A 26,871-nucleotide genomic window follows, 5' to 3' on the forward strand; every position below is an offset into this window, starting at 1 on the left:
ATGGAACGTGTTCTGTGGCGCCTCCCTAAAGCAGTGCTGCAGGAAGCTGAAAGAAACCGGGAGTGTGCTATTTCCAATACGGTTTGCTGCTCTCATTTTGCGTTTTTAAGAAAAAATTAAATTAGATCTCTTTATTATGTACGTACACAGAACAGTGTATTATATACCAGTGTATGTACAATATTATATAGCAATATAACAGATGTTTCTATGAGACAGCAATGAGATTACATTTTGTTTGCTTAAGTTTTCTCTGATTTTACTCCTTTGAAAATACACTAGTAATCTCATATAAGTTTCAGAAAATAGTTACACACTGCAAATATTTGTCAAAACGCTAGGAGTCAGTCATTTCAGTGATTATGAACCATTCCCATGATATATTCCAAGGCCTAATTATCAAATTATCTTCAAAGGAATCTTTATTTTTCACGGAGAAATACACATGCACAGTGTAGTTCTTAAATGTAAAACATCAGATATTACAAATCTGTCCGATATGATAATAATCCTCGTTATGGACAATATTTTTTTTTTGTCTAAATAAATTAGAAACAAACTAAAAACTACAATCAATATTTTTGAATGCTACATGTTCATTTAGACATCAAAATATTATAATGCGAAGTCTAAAAAATTATATTAATTTTAAGATTTATATTTAATAGTGTTTTTAAGGACAACTTTAACTGTGTTATATGACAGCACAGCTAATGCTAATGTAAAAATATGGGAAACGAGCGTATATGATAAAATGATTTTTTTTTTAAAGTTAATAATTTACAATAGTACATATAGTACCAATTGTTGTGTCATTGAGTATTGAAAGGGGAAAAAAACCTACACATAATGGGGAACATTTTACAATACAAAATACTAATTTGCGTGACTGTCAGACTGTATTTTCATATGTGAGAATTTGCATCACTAACACTTATAAAGCAAAAGCAGTAGAGCAGAACTTTGTGTCCTTGTCACACCATTTGTCAAATGTCCCTCAAGAATCTGTGTGAACCAGTACAAGCTGCTCAGATTCTACTCCTCCAGTCTCTAGTCACACATACAGTTGACCCTGACTGACCCCTGCAACCGTGGAAACCCACTTCCTGTCATTCTTCGGACTATTCTGGGATGCACGTGGATGCACTACTCCAATCCCTTTTTGTGCAATCATAAACTAGAATAATTGTTGCAGGGGCACATCTTTTTGTCCTCCTAGCAGCCCTCCTCTCAATACCCATATAATCTAATAAAAAACCCAGCCAAACCTATAAGAACACTGTCAGGACTCTATAGCTTAATTTACAGCACACTACTTCTGATCTATTTCTGGATGGAGAATTGTGTCCCTGTTTTGGTTAGAGGCACAGGGAGATAAACAGTATCTTTAGTAGACGAGAGTGTGTGTGAGTGTATGAAGAAATAGATGGTATTTTTACACAGCTGGGTCAGACTTAGCCCTAGGCATCTCTGTCTCACTCTCTCTTTCTTCTTCTACCACACTGCTAACCGTGTCAGATTCGAATTCAGAGTCTCTCTCGCTGTTTATCTGTCCTGTTTTCTTCCGAATTCTCCTCTGATCTTACAGCCCTTACATCTGTCAGCTCCTTGCATCATTAATTTTAGTGTTTAGCCAGTTATAATGAGGTCTACTTCTGTTTAGTGCGTCAAATGCAAACAGAGTCTGGAGAAATCTTTCAAAATTTTCCATACTTATATTTAACATTACATTCTGATGGTATGTGGTACTTAATATACTGTGCCATTTTAGCTTTTGTTATAAGAATACTATCTTAGATTACCAGTGCTAATTTAAGATACGCTACCATTCAAAAGTTCAGAGGCAGTATGATTTTTTATATTTGCATGATTTCCATTTCATGCTGTTCTTTTGAACAGTTTCCACAAAAATCTTAAGCTTTCAGCTGATTTCAACACTCATAATAAGAAAAAAATGTTCATATTAGAATGATTTCTGAAGGATTATGTAACACAGAAGACCGGAGTAATGGCTGCTGAAAACTCTTTGCCATCACAGGAATAAAATACATTTTAAAAGATACTAAAAAGAAGTGTTATTTTAAATTGCAACAATATTTCACAATACTACGGTTATATTTTTTAATTAAATAAGTCACTTCTTCAACCCCAACTTTTGAATGGTAGTGTTTATACGAACATTTAGAAGCTGAACACATCTGAGATCATTCATATTGGCAAATCGAAAACCAGATAGTCCTCAATATATTTCCTGCATCGCTGCTGTTCTAGCCACCACACACTATATTTAAATACAGACTGTCAGACTTATTCTAGCTCAAACAATCTTATATGCTCCCTTGCATATATCAACAGAGAACTGAATTTTAATGCTTAGGACAGTCAACTTTACACATGCGGTTAGCTGAGCTTCAGTCGGCACATTCTTCTCTTCTGAATTTAGCATGCAAAATGCAAAGCACTTGCTAATTATGGATCGAGCAACTTGATGCTTGTTTTTCTTCATTAAAGAAAGTGCTTAAGCGCTGCTTAGTATTCTATTACTCACATAAAAGCAATTACGATAAGCAATTATAACATTTGCTACTGGTATTATCTAAATAATAATGTAGCCTAATTCTACTTTCATACTACTAAACAAGTTAAGAATACAGATCCTCAAGGGACTATATTAGTGAATGACAACATTAAATTGAGCTGACAATAACAAAAAACAATATGTATATTGTTTGTTTAATCAAAGCAATTACAACTGGGAATACATGTGCCCACACAAAAGAGCTTTGTCCACAGGTGCAATTCTTTTCTTTCTCTTCCTATGAACAACAGAAAAAAGCAGAAAAAGAGTAAGAGAATACGAGTAAGAGTGAGAGAGGGAGGTGGGAAAAGGCACTTTCGGTCAGTTCATATGAGGCATGACGGTTTTGGCAGTTGCTCTGGGCAACATGCCATTGTTTACATGTGGGAGGGATTATAGCAGTTCTGAGCGACGCCATTGGCCAAGGTCAAGTTACACTCTATCAACAATGATTTTGAAATCTTGTGGTGAACCCAGCAGTGCTTCCAATTCACCTCACAGAGCCTGCAATGTAAATTAAATAACTTTACTAAATGAACGCTAGGGCCATGAAATGACCAGAGTGTTGGAAAAAACATAAACAAGTTCATACACCTCATGTATCGCTATTAAGATAGCAGCAGTTCATATATGCACCTTAGATGATTTCTCATTAATTATACACAAACACTGTGGTTTAAATAATTTATTCTTTTCGAGGTGGAGTGTGAAAACTTCAGACATTGCGCAACAGCGCAGGAAGACAAAAGTGGAGCAAAGGTAAGAAGGGGAGGAGAATACTTACAAAAATCCCACGGACATTGACAACAAATAAAACACACTTTCTACAACATCTGCGAACACACATCACTTATTCATCAAAAACAAATTGCAGGACATTCACAGATCTGCAAGAAATACCCACAGTAATTCTAATCTAATCTGATGGGTTCTCCAGTTGTCATCTAATTCAGTTTACCCACCAAGAGCACAGCCTGCCCGTAATCTGAACTTTGACCTCTGAAAGACCAAAGTCCCTCATGACCTCATCGTCTCCTTTGACACACACAATGGGAGTCATCATGACCCCTCGCTCCTCGGTTTGAGCCAGCTGAGCCAGCAGAGCAAAGATGTGAGAACTAATCAGATTAAAAAGAGAAGGAAAGGGAGGAGATCAGACTGAATCAGACACAACAAGAAACACTTATTCATCGCAGATGCCTCCTCTTTGATTTTGGTCCATTTTTTCGCATTTTCTCTATGTGGAACCGAATGAAGCTATGGACTCTTTAAGTTGGTGGTTTCATCAAGTGCTGACAGACAGGTTTGTAAGTGACAAGTGTTGAAAGTCCACTATATGACCAGTGGTGTGTGTGTGTGTGTGTGTCATGAGCGGTCAGCATGAGGGGAGGATGATGACTGGATGACCTTCACATGTGCCTGTTGTTATTTTCCATAGGGGTCAGCCACTAAGAATTCACGGCATGCAAAGACCGCATGAGTCTATTTTCCTAGTAAGCCCTTTTCTCTCCCTCATTCTCAATCTATATCACCACCTCCCTTTTCTTTCCCTCGTTTATCAGTTTCTCTGCCACGGATTCTTTCATTCTCCATAACCACAAAACTTGTGATAAGAGACTGAAACCAAGTTCCAAAAGTGTGGCTATTTTAGTTGGTTTCCCCTCAGGATATCCTTTTGGACATGCTGTATATTTTCAAACTCTTGTGCAGATTACCACCCAACCACTGCCGAACCTGCGCACGCTTGTTCAGAAAGTTACCCGGCAACTTCTGCAGGCTGTGCACACATGACGCTAATGCAGCATGAGCATAAACAATTCAAAGCCCTTTAGCAAGTAACTGATGAGCGACTATATGGATTAGGAGCGAGAAGAACAAATCTTGCATCGCTTGGCTTATCAAGCAACCGGCAGCACATGCAGACAGCTGTGAGGAACTGCTTTGATGCCGTCTGAAACTGTCTCTCTGTGTGTGTGCCCCCTCAAAACACCAGGGAGAGAAAGAGAGAGAGAAAGTCTCTATTTCTGGATGCAGTAGATGTCTGGATGTCTGAACAAAGGAGACACAGACGAGACAGAGGAGAAACACAGCAGCTGAGTCCATCATACACTGCAGCAGTGAGCAGACCCTACGTCAGGATTAATACAAATCCACTAACACACATACGAACACTCCAGATGAGTATCCTGGCACACACGCACACATGCACACACACACACACACACACACACACACGCATGCACAGAATATTATACATTCAGATATTCGTACAAATATGTAGTAACACCACTGTAAATGGGACATTACAATTTTACAGCAGACATAATGTCAACAATACTTTTATCAAATATGTATGTGCAAATCGAACATAACTGCACAAACATGGTCCTCTAAACAGATTCTAAGCCCCGCAAAGTAGAATATTGTTACATTTTTCCAGATAAACGTTTAAATAACCATGTGTTTACATGAAGAAAACCTGTGTGCTAACTTTAGACCCTCCCATGTAGTGAAAAACTGTACTGAAAAAAAAACATGCTTATGGTACCCAAACTTAACCTCACAAACACACTCTCACACACACAGCATGCAGCCAGACTCCAGAAATCTACTTACCTACAACTCCACAACTTCATCTGTTCGTTCCATGCAGTGACCATTCTTTATATTCATACGGAGATATCTAAAAAAAACATATACAACACATGCTCTGCTATGGTACTCTATTCCACGTTACTTTCTTTCTTTAAGCGTCAGTTAAATCCAGTTTCAACCTCCACCCTAAGCAACAATGAGAGCGAGAGAGAAAGAGAGAGAGAGTGGTAAATGCTAGTGAACGCTCCAGACACGAACGCTCAGTGAAAAGACCACTGCCACTTTTCTGCATACTCTTCCACCCCCCACCCTCCTCTGCTCCGCTCCGCTCTCCTGCCCTCCCCTCTCAGAGACTCAGTCCTGTAGCAGAGCAGAAGCCATCTGGTACAGTCCAAAGTCCACTGCAACTCCAGCGAGTGTGCGAGTGTGAAACAGAGGAAGAAATAAAAGTTACTGTTTGCACTGTATTGAGTTTGCATCCCCGCAGTGTGTGGAGTTATGTGAGTATATGTCTGATATGTCTGTGTTTTTTTGAGAAAGGAATAATGGCGTCCTGGCGAGAAAATAAATTGGGGAAGAAGAAGAAATAAAACCCTTTTTAACAACTTAGTACTATATACAATATGAGTCAGTTCAGTGGTACAGCACAGCTTTCATTTAATGTGCATGGGGCATGATAATTCTGCATTTATTTGTTAATCTTCTTACATGTTACATTACGTACATATTACATGTTAATCTTCTTTTTAGGTACAACTGACAGTCATAAAGTATAAAAATAGCATGAAACTCACCATTCAAGCAAAGCACAGCATAAGATCTGAAAAAAGGGAAAATCTGAGCTTTATTCAAATGAGCTTTATTCCAGAAAGACAGTTTATTGGTTTATTCCACAAAAATAGATCATATACAGTATACATCAGTATACAGTATATAGTACATTATATACTTCAAAAGATCATAATCATGTTCTGACCATGCTCTGATTGAAAGGATTAGATTAAACTTTCATTTAAAACTCAAAAAAATCATTTGAATCTGATGATCTGAATCTGAGACTGAAATTTTTCAACTTTCATATATTCACAAGGAACACAGCGCCAATAAAGAGAACTTACCAACAAAATATTTTGAAAATTTCCTCTTGAACATTTTGGCCCATGCAGGTCACAAATGTAAATGTCACAAATGTCTCTGTGTTGCACTTTTTGCTATATGTACGTAAAGGTAAATGTGTCAAAACGCTTGCTTGTTTTTTTTTTTTGCTCTTATCAAAGAATTTCCCTTTTCAATACAGATTTCAGATCATTATTTTAAAGACTCAGTCAAGATAACAGTCAAACAGAACCTATGAACCTGAATATGAGTATGACAGAACCTATGAACCTGCATATGAGTATGACAGAACCTATGAACCTGCATATGAGTATGACAGAACCTATGAACCTGAATATGAGTATGACAGAACCTATGAACCTGAATATGAGTATGACAGAACCTATGAACCTGCATATTTAAGTGAGAGATTTCATACTCACCCCAATCAATCAGGGTCCATCTTTGTCTTCAAATAGCATTATCATCTTCCCATCACATCCTATCAGATCCAAATTATAATAGCTATGCCTAAAAAAGAAAAATAGTCAATAGTCTGTGTTGCTAAACTTCTAAATTAGTGAGACACACATGGCTGAATCTTCAACAACTTTTTTTTTCCACCTCAAAAAAAAAAAAAAAAAAGTCCAGAATATGTGGAAACTCCCTTGAATGCAGTGAAAAATGCATCCCAGGAGGTACCTCATGAAACTGGTTTAGTGAATGAATGTCCAGATTGCTCAAAACTTTAATTTATGCAAATTGTAGCTACTTTTAAGCAGCAAAATCATGAGATAGTTTTGATCTGTTCAACATTTTTGGTCACTACATAATTCCCATTCTTCATTTGTGTTATTTTAAAGTTTTGAAGACTATATTATTTTTCTAAAATGTAGAGCTAATCAGTAGCTATGTTTCTCTATCCATCTATTTTTATGCACATGTTGGAATATCGCAAAAAAAACAACAAAAAAAAACATGTGCTTAAATTCTAAAAATGGGCATAAAAAATGCACAAATAAGTAGGATAAACCTTTTATCCGATAAGAAAAAACATGCATGAACTATGATGGAAAAACATTTACCAAATAAATTCCACCTTGTGCGTCAAAAAAGTCATGTGACTTTGCACAATGGGACGGGATAGCTTGACCAATCAGCAGACCGATCTCGTTGCACAGCATCTGAAATGTGGTTTTGGTTGTTCTGAAATGCCTGAGCAAAGTCTGTCATCAAAGTAGTCAATTTCTGTATAACTTGAACTACTGCGTTCCCAAACAGCAGGAATCCACCTACGAAAGCATTAACCACATTTACTGTGTTTCGTCTGCTCGCAAGTAATTCATCATATATTAAATTTGTATATTAAGTGGCTTCTCCTACTTTTCTTAGTTATATATAGTGCCAGTTTATCAGGAAGTGATGATTTTGTTCTCGTTGACACACTGGATGGAAATGGTGCTCTACTCACAAATGTTTTATGCGATATTCCAGTTTTGCTCATAAGTTCAATTCGATTATTTGGATGGAAACATAGCTAGTGTGACTAACATTTTAACTAATACTGCATATTACTAAACTGCACCTGCACTATTGTCAGGACAAAGCATCATTACACAAGTGTGTTGCATATGGAGAATGAATGAGGACATCCTGAACTGTGTGTGTGTGTAGTTGAGGGCAATCTGAATGTTCTCTGGTGTCTGTCCTAGAAATCCCTCAATCTAATATATCCCACAGCACTGACACCAAGAGCGGATCTGTCTGCACATAATCTCCTCTTTTTTTCCTGACCCACATTTAAACATTTACATACTGTGCGAGTCTATATATACACATATATAGCATACAGGCTAACTATATGACAGCATATAAGGCACATAACATCCCACAGTCAAACACAGCAAACATGGTCACACCCAGAGCTTATGTCAAGACCATCTCTGAACACAGTGCTGCCATTCACCGTTCTTTTGATCTGATAGGGTCTTTCATCTGGGCTGAATGGGTCATGTTTGCTGCATGCATAAAGCATCAGAATCCAGCACACAATAGAAATATTACAGCAATCTAGGATCTAAGATTTCATGCATCCCAAGACTGGCCAGCACTTCTGTATTTATAGACATATACGGAGCCATCATAGCTTTCACACATGAATGTATAGGAGCCATGGCTCAGTGAGCCTCACTCAGAGAGGCACAGCTGTCCCCAGAGGCAGGCCGCCCTTAAAAACCTTGTATGTGTGTATGTGTGGCAGAAAGAAAACTACAGAGTGCTATCTGGAAATAGCTCCAGTAATCCAGCGAGCAGACAGAACATTCTGTCTGTGTTTTGTACTATGCTCTGCTGGCTTTGCTGATTCATAGCAATGAGCCGAACACTGAGGACAGCTGGATGACACTCCATGGGTAATGCTAAAATATGGTCTAAAATATAGTCGGCCGGACAAGCGGAGTCCAATGTGATGATCTGGGTATATAGAGATGATATATGGGTATGTATATGTCCATATGAACAGAATACACATTGCTGCTCAAACGTTTGGGGTCAGTAAGTTCAGTTCAAGTCTCTTAAGTTCAGCAAAGCATTTACATGATTAAAATACAGTAAAAACAGTAATATTGTATTATTACAATTTAAAATAACTGTTTTCTATTTATTTTACAAAGTCATTTATTCCTGTCATTTTTAAACAGCCATTACTCCAGTCTTCAGTGTCACATGATCCTTCAAATCATTCTATCACGCAGATTCGGAACTCAAGTAACAAATCATGATATTAGTAATGTTGAAAACAGTTGGAAAAAGTAATACATTTCTATTCAGTATTCTTTCAAAATAACAGCACTTTTTTGAAATAGAAATATTTAGTAACATTATGAATGCCTTTACTGTCACTTTCGATAAAATGAACGCATTAACGTTAAATTTCATTATATTGATCCAGAAATAAACATAATACTGCATCGCCATGTCCATGTTGATTCCCACCCTCAGACAGCAGAGCCCATTTATTTTATTTTCTCATACATAACGAGGGAATATGAGGTTCATATAAGTATAGTGAAGGAAAAAGAAATTCTGTCACTCTGGAAAGCACTTGCTTGCTGATGTTTGCAGCCAGACAAGGTCGGATAGATCCAGGTCAGTAAGATCCTCACTTGAGGATAGTCTGTCTGCAACGTAAACCGCAGCCCACGCAGTTCCAGCTCACTAAAATGTTACTTTAATTTAAATTACAGATACTTTCATTTCTTTCCCAACAAAACATTTCCTCAGTTGCTGAATTGTTCAGAATCGTGTTTCATTTTCAGACAACACAGGAAAAAGAAGATTAGTGTCAATAATTCTTTCAGAGAGTTTGCTATCTGTTCTTGCTATTTCTCTAGTACTTTGTCAGGGTTTGTGCTTGCGAATAAGAGACACACACAGTAGGGAACACCTCTTAGACCCCAATGGGCACCCGACTGATGCCTAAGGTCAAAGGTCATGAGAAACATACAGAACAAAAGAGCTCTTGTGCGCAGTATGAGAGAAGCGAGTGCTCTGAGTGTGTAAGTCTGTGTGTGTGGTACTAGAGATGGAGGATTGACAGAGTTTGTGCACACAGACATGGACTTAGACACGTTCCCTTCAGAAGAAAAGCTGAACTAATGAAAGGTGGCAAAGAAGGACTAAGGTAAGAAACTATTTTCTGAAGGTAACACTATCCTGCCTCCCTAAGGCCATTGACCTACAAAGAAATCACCATTTAATCATTTCCAACCCAAAAAGTGGCTGATGGAAAAAAAATGCTTGCGCTATATGAATAGAGATGGTCCTAGAAATTGGTCATTTCTGATTAAACATCAGGACGCATACATAGACTTTCGCAGCTGCAGTCAGAGTCCCCACACTTTTTCACCAATACATTTCCAAGAATCTTCCATGCATTTATGATTACTAACTGACAAATTGGTCTGAATGACCAATTATTTCATTAGCAAATGAATCTAAAGTTGAATGTATTTACTATTTACTATAGTTACTGAATTAATTATTAGCTAATCATTTAGAATTTTAATGATTTTTTCAATTCACTAATTAATAATTCAAGCTCATCTGTGAATCAGTTCAAAATGATTTTTTAAATTAATTTAAATTCAGATCGATATATGAATTATTAGACTGATTTGTGAATTATTTAAAAATCATTTAAATTTAAGACTCGAAAGATCAACTTTTTTATTCATTCAAAAATCAGACATCACATTTGACTTGCAAGCAAACTTTACAGTAACACTTTACAATAAGGTTCATTAGCTAATGTTAATTAATGCATTAACTAATATTAACTAACAATAAGCAATACATTTGTTACAGTATTTATTAATATTTGATGCTATTTAAATAAAAGTACAACTATTCATTGTTCATGTTAGCTCAGGTCCATTAATTAATATTAGTCAGATAAAACTTTGGATTTTAATATTGTATTAGCAAATGCTGAAATTAATATAAACCAAGATTAAATGAATAAATGTTAACAAATGGAACCTTATTGTAAAGTGTTACCAGCTTTACTATACACAGCAGCAATTTTAGCCAATTAAATATTTTAGAGCAAATAAAAACTAGAAAAACGCATATTCATAATAAAAATTCAATCATTTTCATTAGCTTTTAATAATCTCCATAATTCTTTGTGTCTGGAAAACACACATTTAAAATCTCCGGACATATCCGTATTTTGTAGAAACCCTGTGCAACAGAACAAAGCAGACAGTGTAGGTGTGGTGAACATGAAACCTACAAGACATACAGTATAATGAGTGAAGAAGACCAGAACAACAATAAAATGGACAGCCAAAGCATTTTCCTTCCAGTCGTATGATTCTACCACACATTCATACAGCTTGAGAACGGAGGCGTACTCTACAGCACTCTCAGCGCGGCATGTTGACCCTGAGATGTCTCGAGGCAGCGGGGCCACTTGAGCAATTGAGAGAAGTTCACCTTTGATTGCCTAAGCTACACATAAACACAGGCAACTGTCACTATGTCATTTACTCAGTGTTACCTGATGCGCTTGTATTGTTGAGATTTGTGTTAAGTACCTAAGTGAAAGGAATCAAGTACGTCAGCCCTCTGAACCACCCCATCACCTTCCCCAACTCTTATAAAGCTAACCATAAGAGCTTTTGTCCTATAGCTGACCTGTATTACAGAACAACTCAACTTCCTGATGATAAAACACAGAGTACATATACTATAAGCTATCAATGAGATGGTCCAGAACATCTGAAATATACATAAACGCACATGAACATGGACTAAAACAAGTTCTAGTAAATATAAATTTTATCAATACCTCTCTATATTGAATGGCTTATAAGTAGCTGAATTTTTCTAAATTTTTCTAGCTTTATCAATCATCTTGGATTTGTTTTAATGAGCTTGAATCAATGCATGGAATTACAGAATTAAACTGGGGTATTTTGTAGCATGCTAACTAATAAAAGATCATCACAGGGCTAAATTTCCATCTTTGCCACTGCTTTTTGAAAAAGTTTTTAATTAGAAAGTGTCTTAGAAAGGTGCTATATCAAATAAACTTCACCGGAAACTGTTATTACTAGAGACTTGTATCATATGAATATAATCTTATTGTAATCATAATTATTTAAAAAAAATTATGGAGTGCAATTTTGAACAAAACAAAAAAAACCTTGCAGAGGAAAACACATCTGACTGGTACATTCAGGCAGCACAGAAACCGGAGTCACAGCATGCCATCTAGTGGCTACTAGGAGTATTTCATGCATCTGCTGTTTATAAAACATAAATAGAAAATAGAAAATATCGCCAAAATATCTGCCATTCTTTAAAAACCTTTTATGTATTTATTCATGCATTTATATTCTATGTAAAACAAATAAAAATATTTAAAGAATTTTCACGCAGCTTGTTCGATACAACCGCGTGTGTCAAGGTGCAAAAACGACAAGAAAGCACCCACAAAAAACACACAAAAGTATAATAAAAGTACCGTTAGTCCATAAGACCCCTGTGTATGGCAAGATATTTAATTTTGGGTGAACTATACCTTTCAATGACCCTTGAAGCACATTAGTCCAAATTTTGAGAAATCTCACAGACATCCAACAACCCGCTGGCCGTTTTTCTTAGTTAAAGTACAAAAGTATGACTGACAGATAAAGTAGCACAGTTCAGCTCAGCCTCAGTGAAAATGACAAGGTGTACATACATAATGGGTGACGTTAGCAAGCAATATATTTCAACATTAATGCATTTCATATTCATAACAGCTTGCTTGCTTTATTCTGAAGCGGAACTGATATTGCTGATTGTATTATACAATTATGTTTTGTGCTTATATTTCTAAAGACTTGACACAACGGCATCATTCAATGGGTTCATTATATTTCTGTGTATATTGTAGCACATTATGTGAAAAGTAGGATTTACCTGTTTGATGGTAGAAATGAATATTCAGATGCTATCCGTGTGTCAGTCGATGGCAAAGCGAGAAAACGTTTCAACAATTTGCACTAATAAACTCCGAAATTGTCAGTGTTATGGATTACAGCGATGGACTCGTTTTAAAAGTTCACTTTCTTGTTATGTTTGGATTTCTTTGACAAATTTTGCATTGCAAGCGTTGCTGATTCCAGAGGCTAACATTGCGATTACTTCACAAATGCGCGCACGCACACAAACAGTTAACAGCCAATCGCGTGTTAGAGTGTTTGATTTTTTTTTTTCTGAAAATCAAAAAATCATTATGGGATAAAAATATGAAAAAATGTAAACAAATTTAAATATGAAAATATCATTTATTTTAAAAATCATATAAGCTTTAGATTCAAAATGACTATGCCTACAAAGGGTCCTACTCGCCCTTAAGAGCGAGCACCCTTTAAAGGGATAGTTCACCCAAAAAATGAAAATTTGATGTTTATCTGCTTACCCCACCTTACAATATTGCAGTGAAATGTAAAATGTAACACAAAGACAGAACTCCTTAATGCAGGATGACAAAATATTTATTTGCAAACATGCTTTACAAACATTGCGCATTAAAACAAGTCTTAAAATAAAAATCAACAATCAAACTTAAAAAGGTAGCTCTGTGGCAGAATGTCACACATGATTTTGGAATCTCGGTTCAAATTTTTGAGCACTGAACTATAACGTATGTTTTGTGCAGTCATTTCATGTACAACTGTTCACTATGGAGGTGTTGCATTTGCATTTTCTTCTTGGGCATGCAAGGATAATTTTTAAGTTGCTAAAACGCCCCCAAGGTAAAACTTGAATAACTTTAAATATATTAGATGACCTGAATGAAAGCATAAAGTCCTATATAAACTAAACATGACTCATTTCAGGGAGGACCAAACAACAATTAAAATAACAACAGCTAAAATAGCAATCTGTAATACACTTGTTTTATATTTCTTGCTATTTTGTTTTTAGATTTTGTATGTTTATTGATTTCCCCAGTCACTGATCAGAAGGGTATATAAAACATCTCATGAGTCTCAAGAGCATCAGGACAAACACAAAACCTCATCATGGCCAAAATGGTAACTGTTGGTCAGAATATGCTTAAAGTATACGCATTAAAAATGATTTATTCTGGCTCTGAAAAAAAAAAATCAATGAAGCACTTTGGCTCATATTCATTTTCAAACAATCCCCCTTCATTTTCAAACAATCAGAAGAAGTTGCACACATAGCATGCTTCTGAAAACATACAGTGACAATATTACCTCTCGGTGAATCAACCGCAGTTATGAATCAGCTTTTGTCAAGCTGTACTCATTCAACCCTCTGTGGTAATACACACTGATACACATGATGCTTGTGTGTTGCCATATTTGGAAGAACAAGGATCTATTCACGGTAGACATGTTGTAATAGCAGAAGAGGATGATTTAATAAGGTAATTATTTTTTATGGTAGAACAGAATTTTCATCTTCTAGCACATGAACAAACACTCGACCACACCCACACACACGTACACTAGCTCGGCTAATTAGAAATCTCCACAAAGTCATATGTGCGGTCTCGTTTAAATTCATGAGTAGGAAGCATATAGAAGGCTATATTACTGTTGAGCTGGAAAATGCCAAATTAATGAAGACAGATTTGTCTTTGACTCCCTGTAATCTGAAACGTTTGAAAGGGATAGTACACCCAAAACTGAAAATTGCTCACACCAATGTTGGTCCAAACCATGGAACGCAAAAGCAGAAAGCAATTATAATGAATAGTGACTTATAAAATAAGCTTGTGTATTATTTCAACATGATGGATTTGTGTGTTCCTTCCCTTTGTGTGGGCTGTTAACTATAAATGCAGCTGGATCTTTAAGTTGAGGTCATTTCTATGAACCTTTGTGATTTATTGAAACTATCTAAAAATAAAAAAAGTATAGTAGTCATACGCAGGCACACAAAGTTCTCATTTGCGTTCAGTATATATTGTGGCCTGAATATATACAAAATAGGTTTATACCATGGCTATGGATACAAAGCCTCATCAAAATTGTGAACTATGAACACACAACTTAACATGGCTAAACCAGCAAGAGAAAAATTCTCTTCTTTCACTATATTAGACTGAATAAAAAAAATGCAAAAAAATCTGACAACTGATCTGGTGTATCTGTTGCTTTACTTTTACTTATTTATTCATATTGATAGTTTCATTGTCTGTTTTTTCTATGTTTGAAATGCAATAAACAATTTTGGAAAATCATTTTGGGTAAAACTATCCCTTTCATCCCCTGACAGGAACCATTTAGGCAAGAGATCAACTCTTAAACTCAATAAAAAAGCAAAAAAGTAAAAACATAACATCTACGTTTATCTTTAAGTAAATGCACTACATGAGCACAGACTGAAAACTATAGCAAAAACAGACAGCCCATAAACCTCTTTTGCTTGTGCAGTGCATTGCACATCTCATTATGCATGCCTCCTCCTTATCATCATTAAATGTCAAACCATAGGTGGGCTAAAATAGTTATGAAGTTCAGGGAACACAGATGGCATATTACAGTAATCGTAACAGATATGCTTATGTAAGTGCAGGGAGTGGAGAGAAACACTGCATTATATAGTGATTTATATCATCATTTGCTATGGCTTGATTTCTCTATTCCAAAAACAGGAAATAACAAACAAAAAACAAACCTGAAGCACCAACATATTCTCTTTACAACTATCTTATGAATACATAAATAAATGCAATTATATTTTTTCCATTTAAAGGTGAAACACATCAAATGGATTTTACTATGTTACTTAGTATATACAGACACATTATGCATTAATGTACAATTCTTTACATTGTTGAAGCATTCTTTCCTGTTTGGTTCGATTTTTCAAGTGCTCAGAAAGTAAAGCTCGCCGTTCAGCGTAACAGCTGCACATAACATTATTTAAGCTGCTGCTTAAGAAGTTAAAACCATTTGTGGCACTGCCTTTGATGACGTCCTCACTGGGTTTATCATCTCCCTCTTTTAAAATTGACCCTACATGCGAAAAGCGTGACAGTACATCTTTAAATACCGTCTCCAAATAAGCCCTAACTAACAGTCCTCCCAAAGTGTCCTATAGTTGCAATGTGTTTAACAGTAGCAGCATGACAGCAAGGCACAGGACGAATGTGCTGTCCACCAAATCCATTTCTAAACTACTTTAAAGCTGCTTGGTCTCAGTCTATCTGATTGCCAGATTATATTCTTGTGCTTTCAGGAGGTTGGTGAGTGGGCTTGTAGCAGGTGTAATTGGGAAATCTTGATGCGATAGGTTGTGCATGTCTATTTGATTCACAGTGTAATAGGGAGAATCTCATTCCCCTACAGAGTCTAGGAAAATGGAGTTTACAAAGGGTTCAGAGACCCAGCTCGAGTCCAGCGGCATCCGTTTTGGAAGTGTTGGATGATGACTCATCAACTTTGCGCACTATTTCCTCCTCACTGAGGCAGGAAACCTGAGTTTATCGCTGTGCACGTGTGGCTTTGAAGCGCTCAGATTTTTAGTTTTTCCTGGGCTACAGTTGAATGCAAGGGTTCTGCTGCAGCTTGTCTATAGGCCGGAAAATGGTGTTTGAGCACGTTATGGAAATCTATCGCAAATATTACTGCTCTTATGCTTTATATATTAAGACAGGGTCAATGAGGTGTATTGCAGAAGTGCAAGAACGTGGCTATGGAAGCATGAGCCGTTTATAGTGCTATAATGCAGATCTGTGATGGTGTGACTGTAAGCACGTCTCTGTTGCCTTTGGAGGAAGAGCAGTGAGGGTAAAAGTTGCAGAACCTCTCAGTCTTGCAGCAGTGTTTCTCTCCAGTTAAAGCTGTGATTGGGCCCATGGGTGAGGGGTAGGATGGGTGGATCCACAAGCTGCCAAACGCCTGTCTCACCCATCTCCTCACAAGCACAAAAGCCTAAGTAAGGTATCTGTGGGAGAGACAGGAAAAAATGGTTCCAAAAAAGTTCCAAAATAAATACATCAGTGTCACATGATCATTCAGAAAGCATTCTAATATGCTGATTTGCTGCTCAAGAAAATGTCTTAATGTTGAAAAAGTTTGTGCTACTTGATATTTTGTTAGATTTGTGTTACATTTGACAAATAAAAATTTCAAAAGAACAGTACTTATTTGAAATAGACATCTTTTATAACAATGTAAACATTTTTTAATGATTATTTACAAATTTCATTTCTGTATAAATTAAATATCATTTGTAATTTACATACATACCTTTTTATAAGAATGTACAGTATATATGTACAGTATGTACATAGAGATTACATTAGTCAATATTCACATCCCAAACATATTAATAAAAAAAGAAAAATTTAAAAAGAGAGAGAAAAAAATATTTGGAAAAGATGCACAAGAGATCTGACCTTTCTGACCACTTGCACAAAGTCTTTAGAGTTCTGTGGGGTCAGTCCCTGTATCTGCCTCGTACAAGCCTCCAGAGAGGAAGCATGGGCCACAATCAGCACTGTATTTCCTGTTGGACACCACATGGAAAGATGGTAAACATAAAATGTCTTAAAGCATAAACCTTTGAATCAGAATTGATTTAGACCAAATATAAAAATAAAAATGTACCAGCACTCATGATGACCTACCCAGATTATTGCACTCTGACAGTATTTCACGCGTCACTTGGAAGCTGCGACTGATGTATGTTTCATAGGACTCGGACACGGCCAGTTTACTGACAGGAATATGAGGTCTAGAGGGGAACAAGATGACTTAATAATAATAATAATAATAATTCGTTTCACTGCAAGAAGACATTTGTGAAATCAAAAGGAAACATAATCAATAACATAAACAACAAATAATTCTAGCATTCAGCCAAAAAGTGCATCAAAAAGCATGTACAGTTCATTGAATGCCTAATAAAATACCTGTACGTTGTATCCACACTAAGGTTTGCAGCCGCCAGGTCTGCAGGAGGAATCCAGGCAGGTAATGAGGTTCCCGACACCCATTTAGTCCACTCAAACAAACCCGGCTCAACTCTGATCTTAGTCTTCCCATCCTTTTGAAGACCTGAGACATACAGAGAAAGAGACACAAGGAAGAAATTGATTTAGGGGTGTAAATGGGCATGGCTAATGCAGTAAAAACTAATTTGTGAATGAACGGAAGAAAGATGAAAGCGCAGAGGAGGTGCTGTTTTACCTTTGAGGATATTATGAGCTGTTTGCACGCAGCGCAGAGATGGAGAACAGTATACAAAGTCTACCACTGTATGACTTTCCAGGAGAGCCTCCCCTGTAAAACAAATTACACTTACAGTAAACACATGCTAGTGCCAATAGCAAAGCAGAAATGACACACTTCATATTAAATGTAATTAATATGTAAAACCAAGAGGAATTAATGTGATCTTGCTGTCAAAGGGATAGTTCTCCCAAAAATGAACCTTTAGTCGTCTTTTACTCACCCTCGAATTGACTTTCGTAGAATGGAAAAAAAATTACTAGGGAAGTCAATGGTTACCAACATTCTTCAAAATATCGTCTTTTGTGTTCCACAAATGATGAGTAAAATTAGTAAATGATGACAGAATTTTCATTTTTAGGTGAACTATCCCTTTAATGTGGATTTAACAGTGGTGAGGGACTGACCGACTAGACGAGCCTGTGTGGATCCGAACACAGTGATAGAACAGTCCTTATCATAGTCCCTGTACCCCCCACTCCTCGCTGGGAGACTCGTTGGCATATTCAGGTTTGACCGCACATACCGACCTGTTAAAGACAGAGCAAATATACACAAATGAACACACACCAGGAAATTAAACATCAACACAGTTCTCACACATTTGGGCCAATAAGTTCCCACGACTTTCTTTGATTTACTGGATACAGTTACTTCATTTTTGGATTTATAGCTGATGAAATATTTTAGAGCTTAATATAACAGTTCAATTTTGAAACTTGCTGATGAATCCAGATTTGTCCCGGTCATGGGAACAACTACAAAGAGGTTAAAGAACTGATTTGGAAAGTTGAGCTCAGACCTTTGGCATCAAAGCACTGAGTGATCCAGTGTTTCCCAAACACTACATCCATTCTCTCACCATGGCGACACACAAACAACGTTCTCTTAGGCAAATGAGACTGATTGGGTCGTAGGATCTAAAACAAATCATAAATATTTGAATGTTAAAAAATTATACATAAAAAGCTTTTACATTCTGTTACATCAACACAAGATTCCCTCTCTATAGTTTTACCTGCATAGGTTGACATAAAACGCTCAGACTGTGGGGATCCACTGGCATGGGGTCATCAAGGAGACGACCGTCCAAGTGTGGGTCAAGAAAAATCCCACCCATTGCACCCCTGATATTGGTTGGGGGGGTTCCATTAAGGAAAGAGAAAGACCTAGAATAAGAGGTAAAGAGATGAGGAGATCTAAATATGTTACTTACTGCTTTTAGTTCTAACATACTGTCACCACAGACACATAAGAGACTCCACACTACCATTAAAAATAAAAACAGTAATAGTGTGATAAATGATTACAATTTAAAATAACTGTTCTCTACGGCCAAGTATGGTGACCATACATACGGCCAAGTATGGTGACCCATACTCGGAATTTAACCCATCCAACGTGCACACACACAGCAGTGAACACACACAGCAGTGAACACACACCCGGAGCAGTGGGCAGCCATTTATGCTGCGGCGCCCGGGGAGCAGTTGGGGGTTCGGTGCCTTGCTCAAGGGCACCTCAGACTTCCCCCATGTGATGGCAAATCTAAATTACTTTGCAGCTATTCAGCAGCCATTACTCCAGTCTTCAGTGTCACATGGTCCTTCAGATAGCAATTTAATAAGCTGATTTGGTGTTTCACGAACATTTCTTGTTATTTCAATATTAAAAACTGCCATGCTGTGCAATATTTTTGTGGAAAGCGTGATAGATTATTCAGGATTTTTTGCTAAATAGAAATGTAAAAATAACAGTTTATTTGAACTGCTTACAAATGTCTCTTATTGTCACTTTTGATCAGTTTAATGCATCCTGAATAAAAGGATTAATTTCTTAAAAAATAGCAGCTTTATTCACTTCATGACCCATCTTACCCATGAAATACCCAAGTGTCACACTCGTCTGCCCTGTTGACGTAGTTTTCTGGCAGTAGCCCAGATAACCCTGTGCTCATCGAGGTCCCGTAGACCCAGCCCTCACTGGCAGTGGTCTGTTCTATAGACGACATGAAGATGAAGTCACTGGGCACCAGCTCCAGTTCATCATCATTCTGAGGCACATAAGGGTACATCACCCGCAGGGTCTTAAAACAGAGAGACAAAGTTAATAAGCCACCAAAGCCAAAAAGTCAGTATATAAGAAAACTTATTAGTAATCTTTCAGCATTACTGAAAAGGGCATTTTAATTAAATACATTCAGTGATCCATAGAAGATCCCATAGGTTAATACTTCTAAGTGTATTAATAAATTCTAAGTGTATCCATCTTAATTATAATCTTAATCATTTTAATAATTTGGAAATTATTGAAATTATTGTACAGATACAGATGAATCAATGTAGTGAAACATTGGTGTATTTTATTTAGACTTTAGATAGCAAATATTTGGTATCAGCAATGGTAAATTCTATACTAAATTATGATAAATTATATGAGAATAATTACTTAAAACAAAACATTATAATATTTAGGATGTTAGCTGAAGAACCAATTGATAACAACAATTTGACTACCTCATGATTGGCAAATCGGATGTCCCGTGACAAGAGTACAGCCTGCCAATCACAGCCCAGGGTTATGTCTACACCTTTGGCAAGTTTTTCTAATGATGCAAGATGATTGGTTTGGAAGTGGTAGGCCAGAGTTACATGAAGCTGCTTCTTATGGGGCTCCACATGAACATCTGGAGAGAGAGAGAAAAAAAAAAAATTATTTTACATTTAATGAGCCATTTTGGCAATACAAATGCCTGTTTTCTTCAATGCCAGTAGAGCACACTAAAATGTAATTGAAAGAGGTAGGAAGGCAGCTCCAAAGACAGAAAATTAGGACTATTGCTCCACTGTGTCATCATCAGGTATAGACAGGCATGTCAATAACAAACACACACACACACCTGCTTTGGAAGCTGCCTCAGTGGCAAAGTCTGCTGCAAAGCTCTTGATCACCTCAGCCACCTTCTCTTCCACAAAGAGGCCGATGAAGTTTGAGGAGGAGTAGAATTCTAGGGGGAGTGGGGAGGGGAAACGACCTCTCCACTGACCCACCACTGCTTGCAGAGCTTCACAGAGGGCATCTACCTTGCTATCTGCACACTACAGTGACAGAGCGAGAGATACAGTCTTACAGAGAGACAGTCCTATATACACAACCATTCAAAAATTCATAAACATTTCAAAAACGTTTTTTCTAAAAGATTCTTGAAAAAAAGTAGCACGATTTCCACAAAAACATTACGTAGAACAACTGTTTTTAACACTGTTAATAATAAGAAATGTTTTTATAGTGTGTACGGTGGCCCAGTAGTGCACAACACAACAAAATCGCCAAAACACAATGCATAAGACTAATTTCATTGTGTTGAGCTAATATCGCTGTGTTGCAACGTTTGCGTTGTGTTGTGGCTTGTTTCCGTTGTGTTGTGCTAATTTTGATGTGTTGCGGCTTGTTTCCGTTGTGTTGCAACTTGTTCCTGTTGTGTTGCGGCTTGTTTCCATTGTGTTGTGGCTTGTTTCCGTTGTGTTGCTGCTTGTTTCCGTTGTGTTATGGCTTGTTTCCATTGTGTTGTGGCTTGTTTCCGTTGTGTTGTGGCTTGTTTTCGTTGTTTCCGTTGTGTTGCAGCTTGTTTCCATTGTTTTGTGGCTTGTTTCCATTGTGTTGCAGCTTGTTTCCATTGTTTTGTGGCTTGTTTCCATTGTGTTGTGGCTTGTTTCCATTGTGTTGTGGCTTGTTTCCATTGTGTTGTGGCTTGCTTCCATTGTTTCCATTGTGTTGCAGCTTGTTTCCATTGTGTTGCAGCTTGTTTCCATTGTGTTGCAGCTTGTTTCCGTTGTGTTGCAGCTTGTTTCCATTGTGTTTGGCTTGTTTCCATTGTTTTGTGGCTTGTTTCCATTGTGTTGTGGCTTGCTTCCATTGTTTCCATTGTGTTGCAGCTTGTTTCCGTTGTGTTGCGGCTTGTTTCCGTTGTGTTGCGGCTTGTTTTCATTGTTTTGTGGCTTGTTTCCATTGTGTTGTGGCTTGTTTCCATTGTGTTGTGGCTTGTTTCCATTGTGTTGTGGCTTGCTTCCATTGTTTCCATTGTGTTGCAGCTTGTTTCCATTGTGTTGCAGCTTGTTTCCATTGTGTTGCAGCTTGTTTCCGTTGTGTTGCAGCTTGTTTCCATTGTGTTTGGCTTGTTTCCATTGTTTTGTGGCTTGTTTCCATTGTGTTGTGGCTTGCTTCCATTGTTTCCATTGTGTTGCAGCTTGTTTCCGTTGTGTTGCGGCTTGTTTCCGTTGTGTTGCGGCTTGTTTTCATTGTTTCCGTTGTGTTGCAGCTTGTTTCCATTGTGTTGTTTCCATTGTGTTGTGGCTTGTTTCCATTGTGTTGCGGCTTGTTTCCGTTGTGTTGCGGCTTGTTTCCATTGTTTTGTGGCTTGTTTCCATTGTGTTGTGGCTTGCTTCCATTGTGTTGCGGCTTGTTTCCGTTGTGTTTGGCTTGTTTCCATCGCGTTTGGCTCGTTTCCGTTGTGTTGCGGCTTGTTTCCATTGTGTTGCAGCTTGTTTCCGTTGTGTTATAGCTTGTTTCCGTTGTGTTATGGCTTGTTTCCGTTGTGTTATGGCTTGTTTCCGTTGTTTCTGTTGTGTTGCGGCTTGTTTCCATTGTGTTGCAGCTTGTTTCCGTTGTGTTATGGCTTGTTTCCGTTGTGTTATGGCTTGTTTCCGTTGTGTTATGGCTTGTTTCCGTTGTTTCTGTTGTGTTGCAGCTTGTTTCCGTTGTGTTGCGGCTTGTTTCTATTGTTTCCGTTGTGTTATGGCTTGTTTCCGTTGTTTCTGTTGTGTTGCGGCTTGTTTCCATTGTGTTGCAGCTTGTTTCCGTTGTGTTGCAGCTTGTTTCCGTTGTGTTGCAGCTTGTTTCCGTTGTGTTATGGCTTGTTTCCGTTGTTTCTGTTGTGTTGCAGCTTGTTTCCGTTGTGTTATGGCTGTTTACGTTTCTGTTGTGTTGCGGCTTGTTTTCGTTGTGTTGCGGCTTGTTTCTATTGTTTCCGTTGTGTTATGGCTTGTTTCCGTTGTTTCTGTTGTGTTGCGGTTTGTTTCCGTTGTGTTATGGTTTGTTGTGTTATGGTTTGTTTCCGTTGTTTCTGTTGTGTTGCAGCCCGTTTCCGTTGTGTTGTGGCTTGTTTTCGTTGTTTCTGTTGTGTTGCTGATTGTTTCTGTTCTGTTGCTGATTGTTTCTGTTGTGTTGCGTTGCTGATTGTTTTCGTTGTTTCTGTTGTGTTGCGGCTTGTTTCCGTTGTGTTCCGGCTTGTTTCTGTTGTGTTCCGGCTTGTTTGTGTTGTGTCGTGGATATTTTGTTGTGTTGTGTACTTCTGGGTCACCGTAACCATGTAAAAAACAAAAAACATTAAAGATATGATTGGATAAGTGCTCTAACCATGAAGAACTGGCAGAGGGTTACGTGAGGGAAGATGTTGTGGGCTTTGTTCTTGCCACATGTGATGCGACTCTGCTGCCAGAAGTTGGAAAGCTGGTTGAGGAGAGGACCGCTGGGTTTCAGGTACAACACATACTCCCTGGGTAAAGGATCATCCAGGAACGGGTCATCCACATGAGAGAACAACCTACAAAATAGATATTTGTGTCATGTTTGATAAGACATTATGAACAGGTGAGCAGTTTTCACACTTGTTTAGGATTGAAATTAAGGATAAGTTTAATTTAATTTTTTTTAAAAGTCAGAACATATCAATGATAAAATACTTCTGACTCCCTGCCAGCAGAGGGCAGCAGTAAACCATTACAGGTGAAGTGCACATGAAGCTGAGTTCACGATTATATATGAGCCCACCTGATGGTGTAATGTTTCTTTCAGTGTGTGTTTGCGCGTGAGTTAAAATGCAACATTATCATTTCAAAGCTTAAAGAGTGTCTGTGGCTCAGCACGGTTCAAATGAAATGAACGGCTGTCAAAAATGACATGGGTCATGGCGCATGTGTGTGGGTGTGGGTTTGCTCACTCACCAGTCACAGGCTGCTTGTACATTTCTGCCCCCAGTCGAAACCAGAGCTTTTAGCCTGTAACAGAAAGGACAGAGAGAGAGAGAGAGAGAGAGAGAGAGAGAGAGAGAGAGAGAGAGAGAGAGAGACACATCAGCTCAATTGCTTTACTGGTCACAAAATCAATGGCCTCCTTTCCGGAGGATGTTTATCAGTACATTAGCGCTGAGGAGTTTTCACAGAGATCTAGATTTGATATCACAAAGATGTTCCTATATTATTTCTATCTCTGCATGTGAAACATATCGTTTATCGTGCATGAAATCACACGCAGGCTAAACAAACTCAGTGATAACGCTCTAAAACCATGCCTTGTTCCCCAGAGCAACACTGGGTAAGCTGGATAATCACTTGTTTACTGACATTTATGAATATTGAGGAGGCTTAATTCTCCGGATTAGTTTAAAGAGGGTCATGTGTGCCAAAGCCACCTACAAGAAGTGCCGAAACACATGCAGTGAGGCACAAAAGACAACACAAAGAATTGAAGGTTCTGCACTATTTATAGGTCACTAATTAAATAAGCAAATTTGTGTCATTTATTATGTGACTTAATCTAAGATCCAATTTCACTAACTTGTGGAGTTCTAGAAGCAAGAGTGCTGCTCTCGTTAAAACAAATACTTTAAATATCAAATATTAATTAATATGACATTTTTTTCTCAAAATACAAAAGACAATTATACAGACATTCTTAACAGTGGTCTCAGACTTTTGGACCCGACTTTATCTATATGCAAATAATAACAAGTGATATATAATATACAATTAAGTGGAATACTTGATTCTAACCGGTCAAATATTTTTTGCATAAACACGAAACTATATAAGGTGTCATTTGTGTTTCTCCCATCACTCTGCAGTCTCTTTCTTCTCAGATACTAAAAATAATTTGTTAAATTGTTACATACAGGTTCATCTCAATAAATTAGAATGTCGTGGAAAAGTTCATTTATTTCAATAATTCAACTCAAATTGTGAAACTTGTGTATTAAATAAATTCAATGCACACAGACTGAAGTAGTTTAAGTCTTTGGTTCTTTTAATTGTGATGATTTTGGCTCACATTTAACAAAAACCCACCAATTCACTATCTCAACAAATTAGAGTATGGTGACATGCCAATCAGCTAATCAACTCAAAACACCTGCAAAGGTTTCCTGAGCCTTCAAAATGGTCTCTCAGTTTGGTTCACTAGGCTACACAATCATGGGGAAGACTGCTGATCTGACAGTTGTCCAGAAGACAATCACTGACACCCTTCACAAGGAGGGTAAGCCACAAACATTCATTGCCAAAGAAGCTGGCTGTTCACAGAGTGCTGTATCCAAGCATGTTAACAGAAAGTTGAGTGGAAGGAAAAAGTGTGGAAGAAAAAGATGCACAACCAACCGCAGCCTTATGAGGATTGTCAAGCAAAATGGATTCAAGAATTTGGGTGAACTTCACAAGGAATGGACTGAGGCTGGGGTCAAGGCATCAAGAGCCACCACACACAGATGTGTCAAGGAATTTGGCTACAGTTGTCGTATTCCTCTTGTTAAGCCACTCCTGAACCACAGACAACATCAGAGGCATCTTACCTGGGCTAAGGAGAAGAAGATCTGGACTGTTGCCCAGTGGTACCAAAGTCCTCTTTTCAGATGAGAGCAAGTTTTGTAGTTAATTTGGAAACCAAGGTCCTAGAGTCTGGAGGAAGGGTGGAGAAGCTCATAGCCCAAGTTACTTGAAGTCCAGTGTTAAGTTTCCACAGTCTGTGATGATTTGGGGTGCAATGTCATCTGCTGGTGTTGGTCCATTGTGTTTTTTGAAAACCAAAGTCACTGCACCCGTTTACCAAGAAATTTTGGAGCACTTCATGCTTCCTTCTGCTGACCAGCTTTTTAAAGATGCTGATTTCATTTTCCAGCAGGATTTGGCACCTGCCCACACTGCCAAAAGCACCAAAAGTTGGTTAAATGACCATGGTGTTGGTGTGCTTGACTGGCCAGCAAACTCACCAGACCTGAACCCCATAGAGAATGTATGGGGTATTGTCAAGAAGAAAATGAGAAACAAGGGACCAAAAAATGCAGATGAGCTGAAGGCCACTGTCAAAGAAACCTGGGCTTCCATACCACCTCAGCAGTGCCACAAACTGATCACCTCCATGCCACGCCGAATTGAGGCAGTAATAAAAGCAAAAGGAGCCCCTACCAAGTATTGAGTACATATACAGTAAATGAACATACTTTCCAGAAGGCCAACAATTCACTAAAAATGTTTTTTTTTTTTAATGGTCTTATGAAGTATTCTAATTTGTTGAGATAATGAATTGGTGGGTTTTTGTTAAATGTGAGCCAAAATCATCACAATTAAAAGAACCAAAGACTTAAACTACTTCAGTCTGTGTGCAATGAATTTAATACACGAGTTTCACAATTTGAGTTGAATTACCGAAATAAATGAACTTTTCCACGACATTCTAATTTATTGAGATGCACCTGTATATACATACACACACACATATATATATATATATATATATATGTGTGTGTGTGTGTGTGTGTAGTGTGTATATATATATTTTATATATGCATTCAATTGATGAAAAGTGACAGCAAAGAATTACATAGTTACAAAAATTCTAATTTATACTGTTATTTGAACCATCTATTCAAAGAATCCTGAAAAATGTATAATGATTTCCACAAACAAAATATATATATATTATGCAGGACTGTTTACAAGACTGTTTTCAACATTGACAATAAGAAATGTTTCTTGAGCAGCAAATCAGCATATTAAATTGATTTCT

The 26,871-nt window shown here is 37.5% G+C and overlaps 2 protein-coding genes across 6 annotated transcripts in view; both read right to left on the reverse strand.

The window, feature by feature from the left end:
• The window catches only part of LOC131540336 (uncharacterized), an 86,462-nt gene extending 73,515 nt beyond the window's left edge, over nucleotides 1–12,947 (reverse strand). For 3 of the 5 annotated variants that reach the window (XR_009271252.1, XR_009271253.1, XR_009271249.1), the window contains exons 1-4: nucleotides 12,740–12,947; nucleotides 6,712–6,799; nucleotides 5,968–5,993; nucleotides 5,195–5,261 (exon numbers count right to left, since the gene is read on the reverse strand). The gene's annotated coding sequence lies outside the window, so the exon portion shown is untranslated. The remainder of the gene's footprint in view (nucleotides 1–5,194; nucleotides 5,262–5,967; nucleotides 5,994–6,711; nucleotides 6,800–12,739) is intronic. The other 2 variants (XR_009271250.1, XR_009271251.1) reach the window with 1 other exon arrangement.
• Nucleotides 12,948–13,299: 352 nt separating this feature from the next.
• The window catches only part of ubash3ba (ubiquitin associated and SH3 domain containing Ba), a 29,361-nt gene continuing 15,789 nt past the window's right edge, over nucleotides 13,300–26,871 (reverse strand). Inside the window, exons 2-14 of the mRNA XM_058776522.1 lie at nucleotides 24,039–24,092; nucleotides 23,452–23,638; nucleotides 20,936–21,134; nucleotides 20,553–20,722; nucleotides 19,914–20,122; nucleotides 19,055–19,205; nucleotides 18,839–18,956; nucleotides 18,444–18,566; nucleotides 17,995–18,087; nucleotides 17,718–17,862; nucleotides 17,433–17,539; nucleotides 17,202–17,311; nucleotides 13,300–16,747 (exon numbers count right to left, since the gene is read on the reverse strand). Coding sequence (XP_058632505.1) covers nucleotides 16,610–16,747; nucleotides 17,202–17,311; nucleotides 17,433–17,539; nucleotides 17,718–17,862; nucleotides 17,995–18,087; nucleotides 18,444–18,566; nucleotides 18,839–18,956; nucleotides 19,055–19,205; nucleotides 19,914–20,122; nucleotides 20,553–20,722; nucleotides 20,936–21,134; nucleotides 23,452–23,638; nucleotides 24,039–24,092 — 1,804 coding nt within the window. The 3' untranslated portion in view covers nucleotides 13,300–16,609. The remainder of the gene's footprint in view (nucleotides 16,748–17,201; nucleotides 17,312–17,432; nucleotides 17,540–17,717; nucleotides 17,863–17,994; nucleotides 18,088–18,443; nucleotides 18,567–18,838; nucleotides 18,957–19,054; nucleotides 19,206–19,913; nucleotides 20,123–20,552; nucleotides 20,723–20,935; nucleotides 21,135–23,451; nucleotides 23,639–24,038; nucleotides 24,093–26,871) is intronic.

Source organism: Onychostoma macrolepis, chromosome 05 (assembly GCF_012432095.1).
Source record: "Onychostoma macrolepis isolate SWU-2019 chromosome 05, ASM1243209v1, whole genome shotgun sequence".
In the NCBI taxonomy this organism is placed as follows: Eukaryota; Metazoa; Chordata; class Actinopteri; order Cypriniformes; family Cyprinidae; genus Onychostoma; species Onychostoma macrolepis.